Source organism: Mobula hypostoma, chromosome 10 (genome assembly GCF_963921235.1).
Source record: "Mobula hypostoma chromosome 10, sMobHyp1.1, whole genome shotgun sequence".
NCBI lineage: Eukaryota > Metazoa > Chordata > Chondrichthyes > Myliobatiformes > Myliobatidae > Mobula > Mobula hypostoma.
Genome location: NC_086106.1, coordinates 198,077 through 225,653, shown reverse-complemented (window position 1 = coordinate 225,653; position 27,577 = coordinate 198,077). Strand labels below are relative to the sequence as shown.

The following is a 27,577-nucleotide window of genomic DNA, read 5'->3' as shown; positions in this document are numbered from 1 at the left end:
ATGTTGGACCCGGAGGCTGGTGGGGTGGGTAAGCGGAACAAGTGCTACACATGCCCTTACACTTCCTCCCTTACCACCATTCAGGGCCCCAAACAGTCCTTCCAGGTGAGGCATCACTTCACCTGTGAGTCGACTGGGGTGATATACTGCGTCCGGTGCTCCCGATGTGGCCTTTTATATATTGGTGAGACCCGACGCAGACTGGGAGACCGCTTTGCTGAACATCTACGCTCTGTCCGCCAGAGAAAGCAGGATCTCCCAGTGGGCCACACATTTTAATTCCACATCCCATTCCCATTCTGACATGTCTATCCACGGCCTCCTCTACTGTAAAGATGAAGCCACACTCAGGTTGGAGGAACAACACCTTATATTCTGTATGGGTAGCCTCCAACCTGATGGCATGAACATTGACTTCTCTAACTTCCGCTAGGCCCCACCTCCCCCTCGTACCCCATCTGTTACTCTTTTTTATGCACACATTCTTTCTCTCACTCTCCTTTTTCTCCCTCTGTCCCTCTGAATATACCTCTTGCCCATCCTCTGGGTCAACCCCCCCGTCTTTCTTCCCGGACCTCCTGTCCCATGATCCTCTCGTATCCCCTTCTGCCTATCACCTGTCCAGCTCTCGGCTCCATCCCTCCCCCTCTTGTCTTCTCCTATCATTTTGCATCTCCCCCTCCCCCTCCAGCTTTCAAATCCCTTACTCACTCTTCCTTCAGTTAGTCCTGACGAAGGGTCTCGGCCTGAAACGTCGACTGCGCCTCTTCCTATAGATGCTGCCTGGCCTGCTGCGTTCACCAGCAACTTTGATGTGTGTTGCTTGAATTTCCAGCATCTGCAGAATTCCTGTTGTTTACCTAATTAATTAGCTTGTTTATTTTGGCTTTTATCTTAAAGATGTGTTGGGTGCCTCCCGGCTACCGCTGCATTCTCCGCGGATCGGTATCTGTCTGCGGTCTGGGGGCTGGGGTGGTGGGTCACTGGGGTGTCATCTCATTGTTTGTTTCCATGAGGGTAGGCAGGTCATCTCCTTCTATGTCTGCCTGCCTCGATGTTGAAGGTCGAGGTTTGTCGTCTGCTGTGGCTGATGTGGAAGGCTTGCTTGACTGCTTAGCCTCGTGCATTTTTAGATCATACAGTTCTTTGTAAGCACTCAAACCATCCTGCAAATATAGAAACATAGAAACATAGAAAATAGGTGCAGGAGTAGGCCATTCAGCCCTTCGAGCCTGCACCGCCATTCAGTGTGATCATGGCTGATCATCCAACTCAGAACGCTGTACCAGCCTTCCCTCCATACCCCCTGATCCCTTTCACCACAAGGGCCATATCTAACACCCTCTTAAATATAGCCAATGAACTGGCCTCAACTGTTTCCTGTGGCAGAGAATTCCACAGATTCACCACTCTCTGTGTGAAGAAGTTTTTCCTAATCTCGGTCCTAAAAGGCTTCCCCTTTATCCTCAAATTGTGACCCCTCGTTCTGGACTTCCCCAACATCGGGAACAATCTTCCTGCATCTAGCCTGTCCAATCCCTTTAGGATTTTATACGTTTCAATCAGATCCCCCCTCAGTCTTCTAAATTCCAACGAGTATAAGCCTAGTTCATCCAGTCTTTCATCATATGAAAGTCCTGCCATCCCAGGAATCGATCTGGTGAACCTTCTTTGTACTCCCTCTATGGCAAGGATGTCTTTCCTCAGATTAGGGGACCAAAACTGCGCACAATACTCCAGGTGTGGCCTCACCAAGGCCTTGTACAACTGCAGTAGTACCTCCCTGCTCCTGTACTCGAATCCTCTTGCTATGAATGCCAGCATACCATTTGCCTTTTTCACCGCCTGCTGTACCTGCATGCCCACTTTCAATGACTGGTGTATAATGACACCCAGGTCTCGTTGCACCTCCCCTTTTCGTAATCGACCACCATTCAGATAATAATCTGTTTTCCTGTTTTTGCCACCAAAGTGGATAACTTCACATTTATCCACATTAAATTGCATCTGCCATGAATTTGCCCACTCACCTAACCTATCCAAGTCAACCTGCATCCTCTTAGCATCCTCCTCACACCTAGCACTGCCGCCCAGCTTGAGATGCTGTATTTAATTCCCTCATCCAAGTCATTAATATATATTGTAAACGACTGGGGTCCCAGCACTGAGCCTTGCGGTACCCCACTAGTCACCGCCTGCCATTCTGAAAAGGTCCCGTTTATTCCCACTCTTTGCTTCCTGTCTGCCAACCAATTCTCTATCCACATCAATACCTTACCCCCAATACCGTGTGCTTTAAGTTTGCACACTAATCTCCTGTGTGGGACCTTGTCAAAAGCCTTTTGAAAATCCAAATATACCACATCCACTGGTTCTCCCCTATCCACTCTACTAGTTACATCCTCAAAAAATTCTATGAGATTGTCAGATATGATTTTCCTTTCACAAATCCATGCTGACTTTGTCCGATGATTTCACCGCTTTCCAAATGTGCTGTTATCACATCTTTGATAACTGACTCCAGCAGTTTCCCCACCACCGATGTTAGGCTAACCGGTCTATAATTCCCCAGTTTCTCTCTCCCTCCTTTTTTAAAAAGTGCCCTAAACCGGCGTACCCTTTCAAAATTAAAGTCGCACTTTATCATTGCAGTGAAAATCTCACGCAGTTGCTTCACGTTCAGTTCCTGGACGACTTCACTTTTGTTCCATTTGCTACTGCAGTCAGTTTCAATTGTTATCCTTTCCTCTTCCAATTGCATCAGCTCTTCATCTATCAGTTCTTGGTCATGGAATGCCAAAACCTCTTCAACATCATCTTCACCAACTTCCACAAGCCAAACTCACTTTGTCCTTACTTTGTTCACCACGATCGAAAGGCTTAATTATGTCTAGTTTTACACTAAGTGTAACACCCTTATGAGCTCTTTGAGGCTTTTCTGATACCTTAGAACTCATTTTGCTAACGGCTGCTCACAGGCACGTGTTTAAGCAATGCCGGCGAGAATGCCGTTCCGAATCCGGGGGAGAGTGGCTGCTCGGGGCGCGCGCTGCTTTTTTTTCGCGCGCTGCTTTTTTTCGTAACAGTGAAAACACCTTCTGTTAGCGAAAGCAGGGAACTAACGTAGATCTTTCGTTACAGTGAGGTTTCGTAAAGCAAACGTTCAGAAAGCAGGGGACTTCTGTAGACCACACTGTCTAGATTTTGGCCCGAAATGTCAACTCTCCGTTTCCCTCTACAGATACTGTCTAACGTGCTGAGCTCCTTGAGCAGTAGCGTGTTTCTAGGCTGTGCAGGTACAGGATTGGAGAAAGTGTTTTAACAATTTGGGTGGTGATAGGGGAGTAGAGATGGCTGACAACTTGTTTGAACTGCGATTCAGTGACTCATTTCCCGACGTATATGTCCAACGAACAGCTGGCAATGCTGTCTTCACTGCCTCCTCCATTCCTGAATGTGGTAAAGGAACTTTCTAAAGTGCCCAGACATCGCACTGACCATTATTACCGAGTTCCTCATTTCTGGCTTGTGCCAGGGTTCCACATCATGTCAAACAGCTGGTTTGTTCCTGTCTGTGGAAACTCTGACTTCAGATATCCAGACCAGTCCAACAGACAGCTGACACCTCCAATTGCTAATGAACCTCTTTATTTTGGACCTGTTCTTGGTTTCAAGTGAAGGAATTTGGAATTCAGTTCTTGAGATCAATTTTTTTTTGTTGTTTTCATTTTGCATCACTTCGGAAAGTTGAGGTCTGGATGATATATCCAGCAGCACTATAGCATTGCTTGGCTCTACACTTACACTGGTGGTTAAGTAGGAGCCTTGGATTAAATAAACTACGCATGCCTTTCGTCTTGGGACTTATTAAAGCTTTATGATCGCAATTCACAATAGACTGAGGCACCAGAGTTGGATGTGTTCAAATCCCCAGTCTAAACTTGGGAATTTGAAGTAACCCTTTGTTCAAACGACCTAATGTTCACTCGAGCGAGCCCCTGAAAGGATTCAGAGTAAAGAACCAGTGATCACATGGAGCTTGGTCATGTTTACGTTCCACAGCTCCCTCTGGACTAAGTGCTTTTTTTAATATTCAGGGCCTGGGGGTTAAATAGTCTGGCACATTCACTGTTCTCTTTTTTTGTTTTCTACGTCGCATCCCGAGTTTAAAATTCCTGAAATCCTTCTGCTCCTCTCTTTACATTATTCAGAAAAACAGCCTTCTCCCTTGAATATCCGGTTCTTTGTATGTTCAGCTCCCTTAACTCCAACATTCCTTCCAAGGTCCTCCTTAAAGCTGTTTCTTTGAACAGGTGATGGATTACCTCTCCTATTCACTGGTTTTCCTGAAGTTCGAGTGAAGGATTTTGCAGGTCACTATTCTGTTGGAACTAGTTAGTTCACTAGTTTGAATCCTGCTCAAGGAAGGGGAGAGTTTGTCGCAGGCAGCTCTGAATAGTGATGGGAGGGGAATGGGAGGCAAAATCCTCTCTCTCCTGCTCTTTCTCAAACGTTGCCTGCAGTCAAGATGATGACGACTCCATCTAGCATCTATTTTTCCTTTCAATCCCATGAAACACCTGTGCTGTTTTATTTTAGGTCAATTGAATTTAGTCCACAGTAGTTAATAATTTCTGTCTCTGTCATGTTCATTTCTCCAAATCCTCTCTTCTTGTCATCAGAGCGTGGTATGACTCCCTCTCTAGTTGTTCTCTGTCATTTTCTCTGTTCTGTGCACCTGTTCTCTCTCTCTCTCTCTCACATTCTCTCTCTCCCCTCCCTCTCTTGCCCTCTCTCCTCGCCCTTCACCCTCCCCTCCTCCCCTCTCTCTCTCTCACTCTCTGTTGCTCTCATTTGACTCTAGTGATGAACCCATTTCCTGTGGTCGGAAAGTCTTTGATGATCTGCCATCAATGTTTCATTGTGAGCTGCATGAACTCAGAGAAAGTCAGAGACTTGATGGACCTTGGAATGTGTTGCCAGAACTACAGAGAAGACCAGCTTTTAAAGAAAGATTCCAGGCTCATGGGAAAGACCGGGAATGTGGGAGTAATTTCAGAAAACGTTCTAGCTATTGAGGGAGTGCAGCGTAGGTTCACAAGGTTAATTCCCGGGATGGCGGGACTGTCATATGTTGAAAGATTGGAGCGACTGGGGTTGTATACACTGGAATTTAGAAGGATGAGTGGGGATCTGATTGAAACGTATAAGATTATTAAGGGATTGGACACGCTAGAGGCAGGAAACACGTTCCCAATGTTGGGGGAGTCCAGAACCAGAGGCCACAGTTTAAGAATAAGGGGTAGACGATTTAGAATGGAGTTGAGGAAAAACTTTTTCACACAGAGGGTTGTGGTTCTGTGGAATGCTCTGCCTCAGAAGGCAGCGGAGGCCAATTCTGTGGATTCTTTCAAAAAAGAGTTAGATAGAGCTCTTAAAGATAGCGGAGTGAAGGGATATGGGGAGAAGGCAGGAAAAGGGTACTGATTGTGGATGATCAGCCATGATCACAGTGAATGGTGGTGCTGGCTCGAAGGGCTGAATGGCCTATTCCTGCACCTATTGTCTATTGTCTATAAAACTCCAGCTCAGAGTTGGAAGAAGAATTTTTTTTCTTGGGTTGGAAGAGCTCTGGTCTTTTTTACTCTTCTTTAACATTTTAAAGGTGAAATAGTGTTGTCTAACTGGAAGGTTGTTGGAGCGTTTACTCGATTTGAGATTGAACTTGCATGCTCAGCATTCATTGCACTTCCCTTCTGTCCGAACGGGTTCCTTGGCATTTCCTGCCTCATCACAGGGGTAGTATGTCACTGACGTGGCACTACATCAGTGCCAGACTGCAGGATCAGACAGTTTGCTATACCAGCCAGCACTGTGAGCTAGTGTTACAAGGGTAACAATCCTCAAAAAGCAGTTCTGTATCCAGTTCAGAGCAACACACACAAAACACTGGAGAAACTCAGCAGGTCAGGCAGCATCTATGGAGATGAATAAAAAATCGATGTTTTGGGCTGAGACCCCTCATCAGGGCTGGAAAAGCCAGAATAAGGTGGTGGAGGGGGGAGGGGATGGAGTACAATTGAATCGGAGTTGACAGATGATAGGTGAAGCCAGGTGAGGGGGAAGGTAGGTAGGTGGGGGAGGGGGAATGAAGTAAGGAGCTGGGTGGTGATAGTTGGAAAAGGTAAAGGGCTGCGGAAGGAGGAATCTGATAGGAGAGGAGTGTGGATCACTGAGGGGGAGCAGTGAAAGAGGATCTCACTGAACTCCCATCAAAGAGACGATTTAAACTTCTTCAGGTAGGCATACCTTGAGGAGACTTTGCAGTGGGGCAGCAAATTATAACCCTAAGAGATTCAGTTTGACTATGTTTCCCTCTTGTGCTCCCTGCACATTTCCTTTTTTTTTTGCACAGTGGTTCCACAAGCAACAATGCCTCTTATCCTTCCTTCCACTGACGCCATTTACACTTCCCACTGCCTCGAGAAAGCAGCTGGCCACCCATTCCAGTTTGACTTCCCATTCCCATTCCAATATGTTGCTCCATGGCCTCCTCTACTGCCATTATAAGGCCACACGCAGACAGGAGGATAGGCATCTCATAGTCTGCCTGGGTAGCCTCCAATCTGATGGTATGGACATTGATTTCTCTAACTTTGGTTATTTCTCACCTTTCCATCTTTGATCCTTTCCCATTCCCCATTTTGGCTCACTTTTACCAGTTCTCTTATCTTCACCAGCCCACCACCTCTCTCTGGTTCCCTTCCTCCTTCCCTTTCTTCTATGATCCATATCAGATTCCTTCTTCTTCAGCCCTCATCTATCACCTGCCAGCTCGTACTCCTTCTTCTCCTCCTCACATCTCATTCTGGCTTCTTCCCATTCCTTTGCAGTCCTAATGAAGGCTCTTGGCCCAAAGCATTGACTGTTTATTCCCCTTCACAGATGCTGCCTGACCTGGTGAGTTCTCCTGTATTTTGTACGTGTTAACCGAAGACCCCACCCACCCCGGTCATTGTCTCTTCTACCCTTTTCCATTGGGCAGAAGATATGAAAGTGTGAGTTCATGTACCAGGCTCAAGGACAGCTTTTATCCTGCTGGTTTTCATGTCTTGAATGGACCCCTTGTAAGATAAAGACAATCTCTTGATCTCTCAGTCTATCTTATGGTTGTCTTGCTGTTCTGCACTTTCTCACTATCTGCAATGAATATGTACTACCTTGTGTACTCATGTTTGGAATAATCTGTCTGGATGGCATGTAAAACAAAGCCTTTTTCAGTACATGTAACAATGACAAACCATTCAGCAATCATACCTGACCCAATGGCCTGGATGTGAGTTTGAAATGGCAGGCGTGATAACAACGAGGGATAATCCGCTCCGTCTCCCGTTTGATCAATAGCCGATCATAACTCAGTGCTATTCAGCTGCCTTGCATTATGGCTTTCCATCCCAATTTTGGGAAATTTTCTATTGACCACTCCTGACTCAAAAGTCCTCCAGCAGAGAGAGAAACAATGAAGGTCTTGTCTTGAAACATCTGTACCTACTGTAGGTCCCTGTGACGCTGTTGCAAGTTTTTCATTGTACAATAAAACTCAACCTGACTTTGCCTCTCCAGATGCTGTCTGACCCACAGAGTTCCTCCATTATTGGCTTGTTTAATGCTCGATTAGGTGGATCTTGACTGTGAATCAAGAATCTTCCTCTCCCTCTTTTATCTGTTCAAAGAAAGATGGAATTAGTTTAGTTTTATTTGTCACATGTACATGTGAATATTGAAACATATAGTGAAACATATCAATGACCAACACATCTTAAAAATGTGCTGAGGGGCAGCCCACAAGTATTGCCACACTTTCAGACCCTAGCCCCTGTGTGTTTTTTGGAATATGTGAGGAAACCGGAGCAACTGGAGGAAACCCATGTCGTCATGGCGAGAAGGTGCAAACTCCATACAGATACTGGCAGAATTGAACTGCAACCTTTGGATTGTTGGTGCTGTAAAGAATTACATTAATTGCTATGCCACTGTGCTGCCCAGTAAGAAAGTCTTGTTAGTTTAATAATCAGGCTTACTTTTAAAATTTGAACATAGGATGTAGAACATTACAGCGTAGAACAGGTCCTTTGGCCTGCAATGTTGTGATGGCCCTTTAACCTGCTCTAAGGTCAATCTAAACCTTCCCTCCTACATAGCCCACCTCCAGGTTCTCCCATGATTTTGTTTTTGCCATTTTTACAGCATTGCCTGGGATCTTAATATTTGGTTCTTGAAGTCCTGAATATCAATTGAGATTGGGGTCAGATTGAAATTCCGTGAAGGTATGCAGATGAGCTACATGTTTCCAAAGTGAGATTCGTAGATTCAGGCAGGCCAGATTTTAACCCCAACCTCTTCCGCTCTGTGTGCCTCAGTACCAGCATTGGCACTGATGGGTCCCAGTCTTAACCCATGTCAAACCAAAAACTCAGAGCGATATAGCATGGGAACAGGGCTTTGGCCCAACTTGGCCATGCCAACCATGGTGCCTACCAACCTAGTCCCATTTCCCATGTTTGCCTGAATCCCTCTAGTAATAGTAGGGTGATCACTTGAGTTGTGTTTGATGTTCTCCCAAGGAGTTATTCCCTTAACAGAGATTGACAGTGCATCACTTTGTATAACCCCTCACTGCTGCAGTCTTCCTCCACCTTCATTGCTATTGTGATGTATCATCATCTTCTGCCAGCTGAGACTGTTGAGGTCACTCTCTGTCTGGAACCTCCCCGTTGACCTTATCACCATGGGTGACCTTTCCAGGAGCTAAGCTCCAGACGTCATCACTCTTGGGATCTCAGGAACTCACAAGCCTCTCCTGCATAACAGGGTGACGATCCTTGGAGAAGCCCTCTAAGCCTTCTCAACCTCTCTTATCCAAATGTCTTTTGAATTTCTTTGAAACATTGAGGTAGAAAAAGAGAAAAAGAAAGAAAGAATAAAGAAATAATCCTAAAGATGCAGACTCAACGTTTCAGGAACAGTCTCTTCCCCGCTTGCATTATTTATTTATTTATTTAGAGATGCCGTGCAGAATAGGCCTTTCTGATCCAATGAGCCGTGCTGCCCAGGAACCTACCAATTTCACCCTAGCCTAATCACAGGCATCTGTTAGTCTTGCGAGACCATGGATCTGCGCCTGGAAAGTCTTCACTCTCCAGGGCACAGGCCTGGGCAAGGTTGTATGGAAGACCAGCAGTTGCCCATGCTGCAAGTCTCCCCTCTCCACGACACCAATGTTGTCCAAGGGAAGGGCATTAGGACCCATACAGCTTGGCACCAGTGTCGTCGCAGAGCAATGTGTGATTAAGTGCCTTGCTCAAGGACACAACATGCTGCCTCGGCTGCGGCTCGAACTCATGACCTTCAGGTCGCTAGTCGAATGCCTTAACCACTTGGCCAAATGCCCACACCTAGTCACAGGACAATTTATAATAACCAATTAACTGGTAAGTCTTCAGACTATAGGAAGAAACCAGAGCACCTGGAGAAAACCAGATAGAGATGACGCTGGAATTGAACCCTGAACTGCAGAGCACCCTAAGCTGTAATAGTGTCACACTAACTGCTGTGTTACCGTAGCACCCAGTGTAACTGATGGTAACTAGTGACGCCTTCAGTGTGCTGTTGCCATGAAGCGATAAATTTAATGACACTGTCAGTGACAGTCAACCTGATTCTCAAGTGTAAAAGCTATTGAGAAAGTGCAGTGCAGGTGATCAATAAAGTGTAAAATTGCGATCAGGGCAAGAGTCTATCTTATTGTACAACAGTGGGTCAGGTTGTTCAGTGAAGTTCTTGGTTCAGTGCCTGGAGGCAAATTAGCTGCTGCTCGTCTCTGTAAAGGGTTAATGTGGTGCGCTGTGCTTGTGATTTCACAGTGATTCAGCCCAGTGATGAGGCCACAGGCTGAACCACTGCCAATGAACTAGTCAGCGTGACATCATCATTGGGACGTTACATTGGAAAAAAGCAGGCATGTTGACTTGGCAGCTGAATTCAGGAACTATTTTTAGTTCAGAGAATTGGAGTCAGACTCCTGAGATGGCACTTCACACCGAGAATCCAGAGGGAAATGTGCATTCCATCCCGCTTGCTGGTGCTCAGCAGTAACTGGATCTGCAGGATAAATCTCTCTGGGTTCCCAAGCATTTGGAGACAGGAGAGTTTGCTTTGGGTCTTCAGTTCTAAGTGGGAAGGGATTTTATTTTTATTTATTGAGATACAGCGCGGACAGGACAGGTCCTTCTAGCCTTTGAGGCACGCCATCCAGCAATCCCCCAATTTTACTCTAGTCTAATCACGGGACAATTTCCAATGACAATTACCCTACCAACCAGTACTTTAGACTGTGGGAGGAAATCAGAACACCCACACAATCACGGGAAGAATGTACAGGCATCGGCAGGAACTGAACCCCGGTCACCTACACTGTAAAGCGTTGTGTCAGCCTCTAGCCTACTGGCCACCGGGACAAAACTGGTCAGAAAAATGGAAAGCCGGTGGGGAAGGGTTTATGACCCTGGATGATTTTCTAAAACTGATGTTTATGACTCATGAATTTCTGGTAGCTTCAATATTTAGTATTCAGAGCAACAAACACAAAATGCTGGAGGCATTCAGCAGATCAGGCAACGACTATGGAGATGAATAACTAGACGATGTATCGGGCCGAACCATACATCAGGTATCATAGCTTATTACTCATTCTTCAGTGCCTCAAAGAAAGCCAATAACGGTTGCCTACCTTTACAGCCCTGTGAGTGTGATAATACTCAGTGAGTGTGATAATACTCGATATGTGTGATAATACTCATTACTTGTGATAATACTCCTATCTGTCATAATATTTGGTAACTGTGATCATTCTCGATATGTATGATAATATTCAGTACCTGTGATAATATTTAGTGTATGTGATAATACTCAGTGTGTGTGACAATACTCAGTACGTGTGACAATACTCAGTACATGTGATAATACTTGGTACGTGTAATAATATTCAGTGAGTGTGATAATATTCTATGTGTGATAATACTCAGTGAGTCTGGTAATACTCTTTGTGTGATAATACTCAGTGAGTCATAATACTCTACATGTGATAATACTTACTGAGTGTGATAATACTCTACGTGTGATAATACTGAGTGAGTGTGATAATACTTGGTACGTGTGATAATACTCAGTGAGTGTGATAATACTGTACATGTGATAATACTCGGTGAGTGTGATAATACTGTACATGTGATAATACTGGGTACGTGTGATAATACTCAGTGAGTGTGATAATACTGGGTATGTGTGATAACACTCAGTGAGTGTGATAATACTCTACGTGTGATAATACTGAGTGAGTGTGATAATACTTGGTACATGTGATAATACTCGGTGAGTGTGATAATACTGTACATGTGATAATACTGGGTACGTGTGATAATACTCAGTGAGTGTGATAATACTCAGTGAGTGTGATAATACTGGGTACGTGTGATAATACTCAGTGAGTGTGATAATACTGTACATGTGATAACACAGTACATTTGATAATACTCACACTCAAAACTCTGTTAATCGGGCATGTCAGAACCTAGTCAAGCTGCATTAGCAAGTATTCCTGGGTTCATATGTCATTTCATTAATATTCTAGTATTAATTCACTTCTAGTATGAATGCAATTCTAATATTAATTCACTTTCTCTGTTTACTTGCACATCACTTTCTCTGTAGCTGCTATGTTATAAAACATGGAATATCAAACATTACCGTACAGGACCACTCCTCACTCCACATTGATGGGCTGAACATTCTAACTTAATAACACATTTTCCTTTCTGCCTGCACACAATCCATATCCACTCATTCTTTGCACATTCATGTGCATATCTAAGAGCAATTTAAATGCTTCTGTTGTTTTTAGCTCCTCCACTCCCCCCATGGCAGCACAATTTTCATTCAATTATTAAAGAGTCAGCACATTAACCACTCCCTAATTACACCCATGTGACCCACACCTTTGGCCTGATAACGTGAGAAGAAGGTGGAGCACCCATGCAGTCTCGAGAATGTACAAACTCCTGACAGACGACAGTGGAGTTGAATGCAGGGCGCTGACACTCAGTAGCTGTACGCTAACTGCCACTCCATAGTGCCACCCTGATTTCAATGGTTCGTTTTCTATTTATAGTCTCTGTGTATTTATGGACAGCATGATCTGTCTGACTGGCACACAAGCTAAAGCTTTTCACTGTTTCTCAGTGTACATGACACTAATAAACTAATGCCAGTACAGTATCGGGTCTGGGCTCTGAGTGACATCTCTGGGCTCTGAGTGTCAGTTTGAGACTCAAAATGACAGGTCTAGGTTCTGTGCTGCCTAGAGTGACAGTTTAGGTGTGTTCATGTACCTGACTTGTCATACAACATTGCCTTCAGGGACACTCCGGGTTGGAGCTGGCAGTCCCCAGCCGGAGATACACCGTGGACGTGGGACAAGAGGGGGGAGTTCAAGCTGCATCTTGTGTATGCGCTGGGAGGTGCTGAGGTTGCTGGAGAGGTGCAGCGTAAATCCAGCAACAGTGTAAAAGCTTGTTGTGGTTTGGCTTCACTTGCTTCAGACTGCCTGCTCATTTGCCCATCATTTACTGCCACCCAGATCCCTGGCTGGATTCTCAGCCAGAATGCAGGTCTCAGCTTGATTTTTGATATCAAACATTCTTATTTTCTGTGACGAGGAAGTGGTGCAGTGAAGGGGTTATAAGAGGTAGGAAGGCATTATCCTTGGCTTAAATTCCCAGCCAGAATGCTGGGGCCCAAAACTCACAGCTAAATGTGTAGAGGGTCTTAGCACGAAACATCGACTGTTTATTCCTCTCCATAGACGCTGCCTGACCTGCTGAGTTCCTCCAGCATTTTCAGTATGGCACGCTGGAGGTAGAAGAGACTGCCAAGGCTGAATCCGGAACCACAATCAATCCGCTCGAGGAGCTTTCAGGGTCAACAGAATCTGTACATGGAATTACTGGCCGTTTGGATTGAAACTCTTCGTATGCGTTTGTGGGGGTGGGGGGTGGTTATGCAAGGTATTGTGTATGGTGGGTTGAGTGGGAATGGGTCAAAGTCGAGTTTCGTGTCACACACACAAGAACATCTAGGCAAAGGTCCAATGAAAATCAGCAGCATCAGAGACACACAGCATCAGATAAACAGTATTCACAAGAAAAACAGAACTTAAACATAAAATACAGAGGCCAGATAATCTACGGATAAACTCTCACAGTTCAAAGTAAATGTATTGTCAAAGTACGTATATATCACCTTTCATTTTCTTGCAGGCATTCACAGTAGAACAGAGAAGTTCAGTAGAATCAATGAAGGACTACACACAAAGTCTGACAAACAACCAATGTGCTAAAGAAAGCAAACTGTACAAGTCAAAAATAAATAAATTAATTAATACTAAGAACACGAGTTGTAGAGTTGTTAAAAATGGGTCCATAGGTTGTGGAATCAGTTCAGAGTTGAGGTGAGTGAAAAGTCTGTATCGAAGATTAGACACTTTGTGTTATGGACTATTGTTGCCTCCCAAAACAGTTTCTCTGACCCACCTGTCCAATACCTGAATGATGACTTAGGATAACGTTGCCGCAATGTGTGGGTGAAGGCGTGTGCGTGTGGGTGCAAACATACGTGTGTGTACATGAGAGAAAGAGCGAGAGAGACGTGTTGAGCAATAATGCTTCTCAGCTGTCCTAATCCTTTGCAACGTCTCCGAGGATCGTTACCTTGTCAAGGTGGAGGTGCTGTGAGTTCCGGAGATACAGAGGGTGATGCTGTCTGGAGTTTAGTTTCTAGTAGGGCCACCCATGGTCCCAAAGCGTGATCCAACCAAGACCTCAGTGCTGGAGCTGGGGGAACATGATGACACATCACGAGGGCTGTGAAAGGGGAGGAAGGCTACAGCAATGCGGGGTCTCCAATCGTCTTGCACTCTGTACCAGTAGACCCTGATCTATCAAAGACCATGTGTGGTTGCCTGTGCATCAGCCTTCACACATTAAACAAAGTCACGCATAGGTGTTCTCCATTAAGGGACTCTACCCTAACATCTGGGACAACACCTCAGGAGAACATAATACTTGATTCGAGTAATTGCTCTACTACTAATCCTTTGCAAATTCCAGACGTTGAAGTTACATATCCCAGGCCTTTTTCTAGCCCATCTCTTTAATCTGCAATAGTATTATTAAATCTAACTAAATTAAATTTAGATTTAGATGGGTCATTTTTTAGGAGCTATCTGTTTGGCCAATGATTGCAGTGTATTTACCACAATTAGGTTTTATTTAAGATAGGGTTGATCATGACACAGTGGTTGTAATCGCCTCTCTGCCCTGTCATCTCTCAAATGAGATGTTAAACTGAGATGCTGTCTTCTGTCGCGAGTGTGTGAGGCATGTCTGTTTGGGAGAAAGATGCTTAGGGGTTTCTCACACGAGTTCTGGTCAATATTTATTCCTCTGCATATATCACTAAAGAAGACCATGTAGTTATCATGTCAGGCCTGTCTGAAGGATCTTGCAGAAGGCATTAGATTTAGATCATATATGTTTATTGCCATACCCACCAGAGTGCAATGAAGTTCCTTGGTCGTGTGAAGTTTACCAACTAGAGTTATAGAGTCATAAAGAAGGACAGCACAGAAACAGGCCCTTTGGCCCATCTGGGCTGTGCTGAAACCATTGGTAATAATGAGAAAACATGGTAATAATGAATACAACGGTAAATACAACTCACCAGTTGGACCCTTTTGTCTGCTGTAAAAGAAATCCTGTCTTCGTGACACCATGTAAATGCAGGTCTTCCTTGTTTCGTTTCCTCTTTCTTCTTGAGGATGTGTCCGGGACATGGAAGGTGGCCTTTTGTCCTTTCAAGTGTATGCAGTTTTTCTCAGCAATAATCCCATTTAGTTCCCCTGTACATTGCCCCCACCTCTGCAATTTTCCTACAACTCACTACGCTAGAGGTAGGTAACCTATCAGGCTTTACACCTGGACTTCTGTAAATGCACAGTGGAGTGAAACCTGACTGGTTGCATCATGGCATAGATATGCCCCTTGTGGCTACGGGGGTCAGGGGGTATGGAGGGAAGGCTGGGGCGGGGTTCTGAGTTGGATGATCAGCCATGATCATAATAAATGGCGGTGCAGGCTTGAAGGGCCGAATGGCCTACTCCTGCACCTATTTTCTATGTTTCTATGGCCTGGTATGGAAACTCCAATGCCTATAAACGGAAAAAAAAACTACAGAAAGGGGTAGATACTGCCAAGTCCATCACAAGCAAAGCCCTCCCCACCATTGAGCACATCTACAAGGAGTGATCCATCATCAAGGACCCCCACCATCCAGGCCACACTTCCTTCTTGTTGCTGCTATCAGACAGGAGGTACAGGAGCCTTAGGCCCCACACCACCAGGTTCAGGAATTACCCTTCAACCATCAAGCTCCTGAACCAGAGTGGATAACTTCATTCACCTCAACTCTGAACTGATTCCACAATTATGGACTCACTTTCAAGGACTCTACAACTAATGTTCTTTGAATTAGTCTGCAGAGCATACAGAGAATTGTGTGAAAAACAAAAAAAAAATCAAGTGAGTGGCGGTTCTGTGGGCGAAATCACATTGTTAATGAGAGAGGTCAGAGGAGAATGACCAGATGGGTTCAAGCTGACAGGAAGACAACAGTTATTCAAATAACCACGCAGTACGACAGTGGTGTGCAGAAGAACGTTTCTGGACGCACAACATGTCAAACCACGAAGTGGAATTACTTGAGGAAATAACAGGCAGGATAGACAAGAAGAGTCAGTAAGTGGATGTTGATTACTTGGATTTTCAGAAGGCCTTTGACAAGGTGCTGCACACGAGGCTGCTAAACAAGATAGGAGCCCATGGAATTACAGGAAAGATGCCATATTGGACAGAAGATTGATTGACTGGCAGGAGGCAAAGACTGGGAATAAAAGGGGCCTCTGCTGGTTGGCTGCAGGTGACTATTGGTATTCTCCAGGGACCTATTCTTTTCACATTACCTGTCAACAATTTATATGATAGGATTGATAGTTTTGTGGCCAATGTTGCAGATGATGCAAAGTTATTTGGAGGGGCAGGTAGTGTTAAGGAAGTAGAGAGTCTGCAGAAAGACTTAGAAAGATTGGGAGAATGGGCAAAAAAGTGGCAGATGGAATATATTGTAGGGAAGTGCATGGTCATACACTTTGGTAGAAGGAATAAAGGTGAAGACTAATTTCTAAAGGGAGAGAAAATTCAGGAATCAGAGGTTCAAAAGGCCTTGGAAGTCCTTGTGCAGGATTATTTGAAAGTTAATTTGCAGGTTGAGTCAGTGGTGAAGAAGGCAAATGCAACGTTAACAGTCATTTTGAGAGGACTAAAATATAAAAGCAAGGATGAAATGTTGAGGCTTTATCAGGTATTGATCAGACAGCACTTGGAGTGTTGTGAGCAGTTTTGGACTCCTTATCTAAGAAAGACTGTGCTAGCATTAGAGAGGGTCCAGAGGAGGTTCACGAGATGATTCTGGAAACGAAAGGATTAACGTATGAGGAACTTTTGATGGCTCTGGGCCTGTACTCTCTGGAGTTTAGAAGAAGGACTGGTGGATCTCATTGAAACGTACTAATATTGAAAGGCTAGATAGAGTGGATGCGGAGAGAATGATTCCAATAGTGGATGAGTCTAGAAGCAGAGAGCACAGCCTCAGAATAGAGAGCATCCCTTTAGAACAGAGATGAGGAGGAATTTCTTTATCCAGAGAGTGGTGAATCTGTGGAATTCATTGCCACAGATGGCTGTGGAGTCCAAGTCATTGGGTGTATTTAATGCAGAGATAGATAAGTTCTTGATTAGTCAAGGATTTCAAAGGCTATGGGGAGAAGACAGGAGAATGGGGTTAGGAGGGATAATAGATAATGGCATAGTAAAGCAGACTGGATGGGCTGAATGGCCTAATTCTGCTCCTATGTCTTATGGTCTTGTGGATGAGCTACAGCAGCAGGAGTCCACAAGCGTACACTCAGTGGTCATTTTATTAGGTACAGGAGGTACCAATAAAGTCGCCACTTAACGTATAAGTACCTTAATAATAGGTTTAGTTTGACATTAACTTTGGTTTGCTACAGTAATAGCTGAGGCGATGGATGTGTAAACTTCATACATTTTCTCTTCCACATGTGTGGGTCTGGGGTCGAGAGGAGAGGAGGCTGGGTTCACTTTCTGATGAACTAGCTGCACATGGTATGGGATGGATGGAGGAAATGCTGGAATTTCTCAGCAGGTCAGGCAGCATCAGTGGAGAGAAACACTTCCTCCATCACCTGCATGTATGGAGTGTTACAGAGTGGAAAGAGAGCTGAGTCACACTGATAATCAAGCACCCAGTTTCACACTAATCCTACCCCTAATCCATTCTAATTCATGGGAAGAACATATCAACTCCTTACAGACAGTGGAAGAACTCAGCCCTCACTATAACTGCTCAGTACTGGAGAAGCGGTGGGAAGGGGTCGCAGGTCGAATGGCAGCAGTGGAGGTCATGGTCAAACCTAGTTCTTGGCAGAACCTGTACTCAGTGTGCTACTGTGCCATCCAAATGTAGATTAAGGACTGAACTTGCCCTTAATTGCTGGGATGATGCGCAGTGAGATGTGGGGTGCAATGATGGGTGATAATTCTAAAGCTCCAAGGGTTACCTTTGGACACATGGCAGTGTTTGTGGAGGAATTGTCCTCGGGGTTTTGAGTGGGTCTATAACAGGGTGCATTGTACACTGAATCAGAGAAGGTCACACCACAGAACTGAATCACTGTTTCACTATGACCTTGACAGCAGACCTCCTGCTTAGCTACTGCAAGTTCTGGCCACCAGTACTGGTTTGCAGAGAGATTCATGCTGGGTCCTGTGGTTTCTCAATGTAGCCAATTCATCTCCGTGTGTAATGGAAACAGAGCGATGTTTTTGGCAGGTGTTTCTATGATATTATCTGGACTTAGCCTCTTGGTCTCCCCTCATTAAGCCATAGCTGTGTATCTGTGACAATTTTATTTGAATAGGTCCTTCTGGCCCAACAAGCTCTCACCACCCTATTACACCCACGTGATCCATTAACCTACTAGGCTGTATGTCTTTGGAAACCAGAGCACCCGGAGGAAACCCACTCAGTTGTGGGGAGAATGTACACGCTGCTCACAGCCGCGGCGGAATTGAAGCCTCAGTATGGGTACTGTAATATCATTAGGCTAACCATTACACTGCTGTGAGTTTGTCCAGCATTTTCCCACGCAGCTCATAAGAACATAAGAAATAGGAGCAGGAGTCGGCCATCTGGCCCGTCGAGCCTGCTCCACCATTCAATAAGATCATGGCTGATCTGACCTTGACTCATCTCCACCTACCTGCTTTTTCCCCATAACTCTTAATTCCCCTACTATGCAAAAATATATCCAACCTTGTCTTAAATATATTTACTGAGGTAGCCTCCACTGCTTCCCTGGGCAGAGAATTCCACAGATTCACCACTCTCTGGGAAAAGCAGTTCTTCCTCATCTCCATCCTAATTCTACTCCCCCGAATTATGAGGCAATGTCCCCTAGTTCTAGTCTCACCTACCAGTGGAAACAACTTTCCTGCCTCTATCTTATCCATCCCTTTCATAATTTCATGATTCTATAAGATCTCTCATTCTTCTGAATTCCAGCGAGTACAGTCCCAGGAGACTCAATTTCTCCTCATTGTCTAATGCCCTCATCTCTGGAACCAACCTGGTGAACCTCCTCTGCGACGCCTCCAAAGCCAGTATATCCTTCTTCAAGTAAGGAGACCAGAACTGCACGCAGTACTCCAGATGTAGCCTTCTCCAGTACCTTGTACAGTCCCGCTTGTAGTCAGAAAATGGCCATTCAATAATGTCCATCTACATGAATCCCACTTATCAAGCACTAGGTCTGAAGCCTTCTATGCCTTGCTGATTCGTCCTTATTTAGATCTTAGATCATTACCTCCCTCCTCCACTCAGGAATGTGTCCCAGTTTCCATCCGTTCTCTGGGTGAAAAGGTTCTTCCTAATGTTCCCTCTTAGCCTCCTACCCCTTGCCCCAGAACTATGCAACCTGGTTTTAGATCCCACCACTGTGGTGTTCTGGCTATTAAATATTAAGTCGACCCTTAAGTTAGTGTATGGGTTTCCAGAGATGCTGTTAGATATGAAGATTGTCTGGCCATCCTTGTTTATATATAGTAAGTTGAGTTATGGATATAAGGTTCCTTGGTAGGACATCCAAATTTATAATTAAAAAATTATGGTAGACTCACTGACAAATATTTGAACTGAATTCAACATGAAGAGTCTATTTGTGAGAAGCTATAGGAGCAACATTTCCAGTCTAGAGCCTCTATTTGCCTCTCTAGATACTCCCTCAACTGCAGTGATCTTCCAAGTTTAGCGGCTTCGCTCCAGGTTCCAGCATCTGTCATATCTTGTGTTCCCCAGTATTTTATGAGAATCTGTTGGTTGTCAGTTATGACCATATTATTGCTAGGTTGGAGCTCCCGTAATCGCAGCCAAGATGATTGAAGCCTGGTGACTTGGCTAAAGTTGGGCTCTGGGAACGATAACCTAAACCTTTGGTTGGTGCCAAACTGTTAGAGAGAGGATGGCTTCAGGGTTGTAAAAGCAGACCAGGGTAATGATAGTTAGAGGATTTCAATTCCAATCAGTGTTCTTGGTCATCCCCTGAAATATATGTGCATCTGGTAATTGGATACAGATGCAACTGGACCTGGATATTGTGGATGTGGAAAGTACGTTCTCATTAGTAGGAGAGTCTAGATGTGAGGCACAGACTAGAAATACAAAAACATCCCTTTAAAACTGAAATGAGGGGGAGTTTTTTTTCAGCCAGAGGGAGGTAAATCCATGGAATTTATTACCTATATAGAGCTATGTTTTATGCATTTAAGGCAGATATTGACAGGTTTTTGATTGGTAAGGTGATTAAGGATAATGTAAAGAAGACAGGTTGAAAAAAATAAATGGACATGATTGAATGGTGCGACAGCCTTAATGGGGCAAAAGCCCTAATTTTCTCACATTTATAGTCTTTTGATCATAGGGTATAGGTCTCAGCTATGATCTTGCTGTCAAAGATCTGAACTAAATTCAGCACAAAGAACTAAATTCAGTACAAGAAACTATGGGAGTGATGGTTCAGGTCTCGAGCTTCATCTGGAATATTTCCCTCTGTAGATGTTGGCTGAGCCGTTGATTACCTTCAGCTTTCGGTGTCTTGTTCCAGTCACCAAAATCGGGCGTCTTTTTGGCAACAGTTGTGCTTAACAGAATTCCTCTTCTAGTCAAACGTTTCACTCATTGGTAAAGCTGACAACTACCGCGGAGCTAGGCTGTAGTGAATTTTATTTTGAGTCAGAGGTTGGAGAGTTGAAATCCCACACCTGGATGTGAAAATCTAAGCCAGTCTGCTTCTACAGTGCAGTGCTGTGAGCGTGGCACTGCTGCATGTCCTTGGTAAGTTGGGACGAAATAGAGCACCGTCTGTCCCATGGGTAGGTATTGAACCTGGGACTATGATGCAGTAGCACCATCTACTGTGCTGTATTGTTGCCCACTGCTTGGGAGAAAATCACAGCAAAGGATAAAATGGGAAGAGTTGGCAACAAAGGTTCAAAAAGAAACAGGATTGAGGCTAATATTGAATATAGCAGCTGCAAAAAAGCTTATTGTTAAAGATGTTATGAAAGTAACAGAACTCCCAGTGAAACATAAAACAGGAGCTATGGAAAACCACATGGAAAATTGCTTCTGGAATTGTGCAAAGCATCAGCAGTTCAGGTAGCAGGTCACAGAGTAAAGTCGGCTCTATTACAGCAGTACACTGAGCATTTAAGTGCTTCCTCCAATCCCCACTCCTCCACCTACCTATCCAAGAGCCTCCCTCCAATCCTAACATCTTCATTAACCTATACGAGTGCTTCCCTCCAATCCCCACTCTTCCATCTATCTATCTATCCAGGTGCTTCCTCCAATCTCCATGTCTCCATCTACCTGTCCAAGTGCCTCCCTCCAGTTCCCACGTCTCCATCTATTCATCCAAGTGTCTCCAAAACAAAGCAGCAGAATTGGGCCATTTGCCGACGAGTCTGTTCTGTCATTCCATCATGGCTAACTTATTATCCCTCTTAATCCCATTCTCCTGCCTTCTCCCAGTAACCTTTGATGTCTGTACTAATCAATCACCGCTTTTAACATACCCTGTGACTTGGTCTTTTTAGTCATCCATGGCAATGATTTCCACAGATTCACCACCCTCTGGCTAAAGAATTCCTCCTCATTTCTGTTTTAAAGCAATATCTTTCTGTTCTGAGGTTATGTCCTGGTTGTCTCTGGTTGCTCTACATCCATTCTATCAAAGCCTTCCAATATTCAATAGGTTTCAATGACATCCCCCCTCATTTTTCAAAACTCCAGTGAGTACATACGCAGCCACCCAATGCTCCTCAACCTTTAACCCTTTCATCCTCAGGATCATTCTTGTGTACCCCCACCCACCCCCCGAACCCTCTCCTACGCCAGCACATCCTTTCTTACAGCTGTATAGGACCCTGGTCAGACCCCACTTGGAGTGCTATGCTCAGTTCTGGTCACCTCGCTATAGAGGGATGTGGAAACTATGGAAAGGGTGCAGAGGAGATTTACAAGGATGTTGCCAGGATAGGGGAGGATGCCTTATGAAAACAGGTTGAGTGAACTTGGCCTTTTCTCCTTGGAGCGACAGAGGATGAGAGGTGACCTGATAGAGGTGTACAAGATGATGAGAGGCATTGGTCGTGTGGATAGTCAGAGGCTCTTCTCCAGGGCTGAAATGGCTATCACAAGAGGGCACAGTTTTAAGGTGCTTGGAAGTAGGTACAGAGATGTCATTGGTAAGGTTTTTACGGAGAGTGGTGAGTGCATGGAATGGGCTGCTGGTGACAGTGGTGGAGGTGGATACAATAGGGTCTTTTAAGAGACTCCTGAATAGGTACATGGAGCTTAGAAAAATAGAGGGTTATGGATAACTCTTGGTAATTTCTAAAGTAAGTACATGTTCGGCACAGCATTGTGGGCTGAAGGGCCTGTATTGTGCTGTAGGTTTTCTATGTTTCTATGTTTTCTTAGATAAAGGGCCCAAAACTGCTCACAATACTCCAAATGTGGTCTGACCAATGCCTTATAAAGCTTCAGCATTACATTGTATCATTGTTGCTTCTTTGTCACTGGGTCTAAATCCTGTCACCCCATCCTCAATAGCTCTATGGTTGCATATTCAGTGCACAGATCACAGCGAATCACGAGTGTGACCCTTCACCGTCTCAAGGCCAATTAGGGATTGGTAATGAATGCTGGTCTTTCCTGGATCTCAAGACAATGATTAGGTAGATAAAGCAGTGGTTCTGTTTGGGATCTCAGTTAGGGATCTTCAGGAAGGTCAGGCAAAAAGATAAGCGATATTGATGAATTATGTAAAGAAAAGGTATGGAAAATGAGGATTTCTGAAAGAGGTAGCAGGCAGTGAAAGTGGAATTAGCACAAGATATAAGTCTGTAGTGGGACATCTTTTTACAGCTGACTGTTGCAATGTAGTGGGGAAGTTGAGGGTAGAGGAACTTGTGGGGTAGGTGGGATCCAAACACAAACAGCAAAAATAAGAGAGATTTTAACTGTTCCATAGGAGAACAGAAACTGGCCCCTTAGCCCACTGTGCCCATACTGTACATCATTTAGCCAACCACACTGTTCTGATTTACCAGGTCTGTAGTCTTGTGTGTTGACTGTTCACTCTTGTCTAGATACAGTTTAAACAATGTGAGAATCTCTGCCTTCACCACCCTCTCAGGCAGTGTGTTCTAGATTGCAGCCACCTACTTAGTGAGAAAGCTTTTCCTCATATCCCTTCTAAAACTATGGCTGTTACCCTAAATCAAAGTTAAACTAACGAAGTCCTGATGAAGGGTCTTGGCCCGAAACGTCGACTGTACCTTTTCCTAGAGATGCTGCCTGGCCTACTGTGTTCATGAGCAACTTTGATGTGTGTTGCTTGAATTTCCAGCATCTGCAGAATTCCTCACGTTTGCGCCCTTACCCTAAATCTAGTTTTTGACTCTGTCATGGAGAACATTTTCTGACTGTCTACTTTGGGAAGCAGTTTAGGTTATAAAGCCAGGCAAGAGAAGTTTCTCTCCCCGGTTCTGACAAAATAAACTTCATCTCTGTTTCTCCTACAGATGCTGTGTGACCTGCTGAGTATTTCCAGTAAACTTCTGTTTTTATGAAAGGTTTCGAGTGTCTATAGATAGTTTTTATGTCCAGTTATATGGGTTTTAATCTGTTCTACTAAAGTAATTTTTGACAGTATGATATATACGTGCTGGTATAACCGGACAGTTAGCAAATGCGACTGAGCCCTGCCGAAGGGTTTCAGCCCGAAACGTCAACTGTTCATTCATTTCCATAGATGCTGCCTGGCCTTATTGAGTTCCTCCAGCATTTTTAACTTGTGTTTTTAACTTGTTCTCCAACCAAGGAGACAAATCTAGTGGTGAGTAACTAACCAACAGTTGGGAGGGGTCGGTAAAATCTCAGGAGCACTGATCCTATCGAATTTGATTTTAGTCATCAGCTGGAAAAATATTTGGAGCAGTTTAAGATCTTGAAGGCGAGTATTTTAGGTTCCTGTGTAATTAGGCTATAAATAATGTTTAGATAAATGCAAGGGAAAACCAACGTTATAATTGGCAAAATCTAGCTGCACTGGGAAACTAAGTACACATTGATGATCATGTCTAAAGACAATCTTGGAGAAAAATACTAGGATTTAAGGAAGGCAGCTCTTCAGGGTCTGCAGATTTACCCGTGTGGTATTAAAAGCAATTGATGAATATTTGCTATAATATTCCTGTCAGGAACTGCAGCATAGAATTGAGAAATTTTAATCTTTTCTCTTTCATTTAACCAGGGGGACAGGGAGACACTAGTTAATGATTAATCTGACAATTTATCAGTATTGTGGGAAATAGTGGGTCGCTATTATCAGGAAAGTGTGGGTGAGTATGAGTTGATAAAAGAGTCAGAAATTTGAGAAGATTACATTATGTCTAACCAATCTAAATCAGCTTATTTTTTGAAGAATTCATTAGCATGAAGGGTGAATGAATAATATCTTATATTCTATTTTCTGTCTGTCTCTATCTCTGTCTGTCTGTCTCTCCGTCTATTTCTCCCCACTCCACCTCTTTGTTTCTGTCTGTCTCTGTTTCTCCCCATCCCCCCTCTCTGTCTGTCTCTTTCACTCCCCCCTTACTGACTCTGTCTCTGTCTGTCCCTGTCTCTCTGTTTCTCCCCGTCCCCCTTCTGTCTCTTCCTCTCCCTCTCACACTCTCTCTCTGTCTTTCTGTTTCTCCTCTCTCTCTCCCTCTGTCTCTTCCTCTCTCCCTCTCTCTCTCTCTGTCTCTGTCTGTCCCTGTCTCTCTGTTTCTCCACCCCTCTCTGACTGTCTTTCTGTTTCTCCTCTCTCTCGCTCGCTCCCTCCCCGTCTCTCTCCATTCCCCTCCATTGTTCTCCCTTCCTCTCTCTCTCTTTCTGTCTTCGTCTCTGTCTGTCTCTCTTTCCCCCCCATGTCCTTTGTCCCTCTCTCTCCCCCCTCTCTCTCCACTTCTCTCTCTGTCTGTCTCTCCCTCTATCATTCACCTGCTGCTGTCTCCCACCTCCATGCCTGCTCCCATCCCCTGTCTGTCACTGCCTGCACCTCATCTTGAACACCTTCTCAATCCACCAATCACCTGGAAATCATTTCTTGCTACTCCCTTCCCGCCCTCTATCCTGGCCGTTTCACCTCCACTAACAGTCCTGATGCAGGGGTTTTGACCTGATTCGTTAACAGCTCCCAGGCTTATTGTTCTTCCAGCACAGTGAGAGGTATGCTGTTGACTGGCACAGGCGGACATGTTCAGGGATGGTGCAGCCAACACAAAGGCGATGTCTAGACTCCTTCTACTACTGGCCATGGAGTGGCTGAGTCAGGTGGGGGAGCCCCTCAGATATTGAAAGTGTGTGTCACCCCAGGAGCTGCATGAGTGGCAATGATGCTGTGATAACACAACTGAATCTACTGACAAATGGCACTAGGAATGTAAAAGGTTTTCTCCAGTATTTTTCTTTTTGTGTGCACTCAGTGGCCACTTTACTACGTACCTCCTGTACCGAACAACGTGGCCTCTGAATGTATGTTTGTGGCTTGCCGCTGCTCTAGCCCATCCGCTTCAGGGTTGGACGTGTTGTGCATTCAGAGATGCTCTCTGCACACCACTGTTGTAACACTTGGTGGTTTGAGTTACTGTCACCTTCCTGTCAGCCTGAACAGTCTGGTCATTCTCTTCTGACCTGACAAGGCAATTTCACCCACAGAACTGCCTCTCACTGGCTGTTTTTTTGTTTTTCACACCATTCTCTGTAAATGCTAGAGACTGTTGTGCGAGAAAATCCCGGAAGATCAGCAGTTTCTGAGATACTCAAACCACCCCATCTGGCACCAACAATCATTCCACGGCAAAAATCACTTAGATCACATTTCTTCCCCATTCTGACGTATGGGCTGAAAAACAACTGAACCTCTTGACCATGTCTGCATGCTTTTATGTATTGAGTTGCTGCAAATAATTGGCTGCTTAGATAATTGCATGAATGTGCAGCTGTACAGGTGTACCTAATAAAGTGGCCACTGAGTGTATATTTTATAATGCATAAAGTTTTTTTTGAAATAAAACATAATTTCCTCCTACAAATGCTGGCTAACCTGTAGAGTTCTTCCAGATGATTGTGAATTGCAAATAATATACTGAGGGTACCCAAGAACTCACCATGTTCTTTTCCAAAGAAGTCTCTGAATGTAACGGCACTCTTTTATTCTCCTTTCTGCAGATGTGCGTTTCCTGCAGGATCCGGAGAGCATTGTGTCCTCCCAGGGGAAGCAGGTGAAACTGCGATGTTCCATCAAGGTGACGGACGAACTCCCCGAAATAAACTGGCAGCGGGATGGTACTCTGTACATCGCCAACGTCAACCAAGTGCTCATTCCTCTGAGTGACGTGGAGTGGCTGGCCATCAGTGAGCTGAGGTGAGTGAGTCAGAGCAGGAGTGTAACCATGGCAGCTTAACAGTTCACCTCCAGAGTTATTGCTGTCACATGTTTACGCTCGCTGAGAGTGTAAATTTAAGGTTCAAGTTTATTTATCATGTGTACTTCGAAACATACAGTGAAATGTATCATTTGCATTAACAATCAACACACCTGAGGGGGTAGCCCGCATGTTTCGCCATATATTCCAGCATCAACATATGACAGAACACAGAACACAGCAAGCAACAAAACAAAACAAAACAACAACAGCAAAATGAGCTCCATACCTCCATTCTGTGCCCCACCCCGCCGAGGCATATACACAGTCCTCTAACCCCAGGTCAGGCCATATTCTTCAGTCCCCAGCCTCCAATGGACTTGGACATGCAGACATTCGGCCTTCGACTACCATGGCGGACTTGCAATGATCCGGCCAACAGGCCTCAGCCCTGGACTTCTGATTCAATTCTCGGGCCTCAGTCCTCGGCAACAACTAATTACTGAACACCAGGCTCAAACACTGGACTCTCCAATGTCGGAACTTTGAACACTAGGCCTCCAACTCAGACTCCCCGATGTCAGAACCCTGAACATTAGGCCTCCAACTCCAGAGTCCCCGATGTCAGAACCCTGAACACTAGGCCTGGATCTCCAGGCTCTCCGGTGTTGGAACCCTGAACACTAGGCCTCCAACTCCAGACTCTCCAATGTTGGAACCTGGAACATTAGGCCTCAAACTCTGGTCTCACTAGGGGGTAATAAGACCTCATTTTTCCTGTTGCATGAAATTCTAATTCTGGAACCGGCCTAGCACTGGCCCTGGGAGCCCACCAGCAAAAGTCTACACTGGTCGTCCAGTCCAATATCTGGCCAGACAAATGTTTATATGTTCCTGTGATGCAGCAGTGGCACAGTACTTTAGAACATAAATTAAGTCAACATAAATTATACAAAACTTACATGTCAGAGTCAGAGTGAAACCACTGCGTTACAGCTACAGAGACCCGGGTTCGATTCTGACCTTGAGCGCTGTCTGTCTGGAATTTGCATGTTCTCCCTGTGCATGTGTGGGTTTCTCCCGGGTGCTCTGATTTCTGTCCGCATCCTAAAGACGTGGGGGTTAGTAAGTTAATTGACTGGTAAATTGCCCTGGTGCATAGGTGCTGGGTAGAATCCGGAAGGATTTGCTGAGAATGTGGGGTGAATTAAAAATGGGATTAGGTAAATAGGTAATCAGTTTTCAGCACAGACTTGGTGGGCTGTTTCCCAGCTGTATCTGTCTCTGACTGT

General features: G+C 44.7%; 1 protein-coding gene across 2 annotated transcripts in view; it reads left to right on the top strand.

The window, feature by feature from the left end:
- The window catches only part of LOC134352579 (tyrosine-protein kinase receptor UFO), a 195,980-nt gene that overhangs the window by 21,706 nt on the left and 146,697 nt on the right, over window positions 1–27,577 (top strand). For both annotated transcript variants that reach the window (XM_063059831.1, XM_063059830.1), the window contains exon 2: window positions 26,089–26,284. In XM_063059831.1, the coding sequence (XP_062915901.1) occupies window positions 26,089–26,284 (196 nt within the window). The remainder of the gene's footprint in view (window positions 1–26,088; window positions 26,285–27,577) is intronic.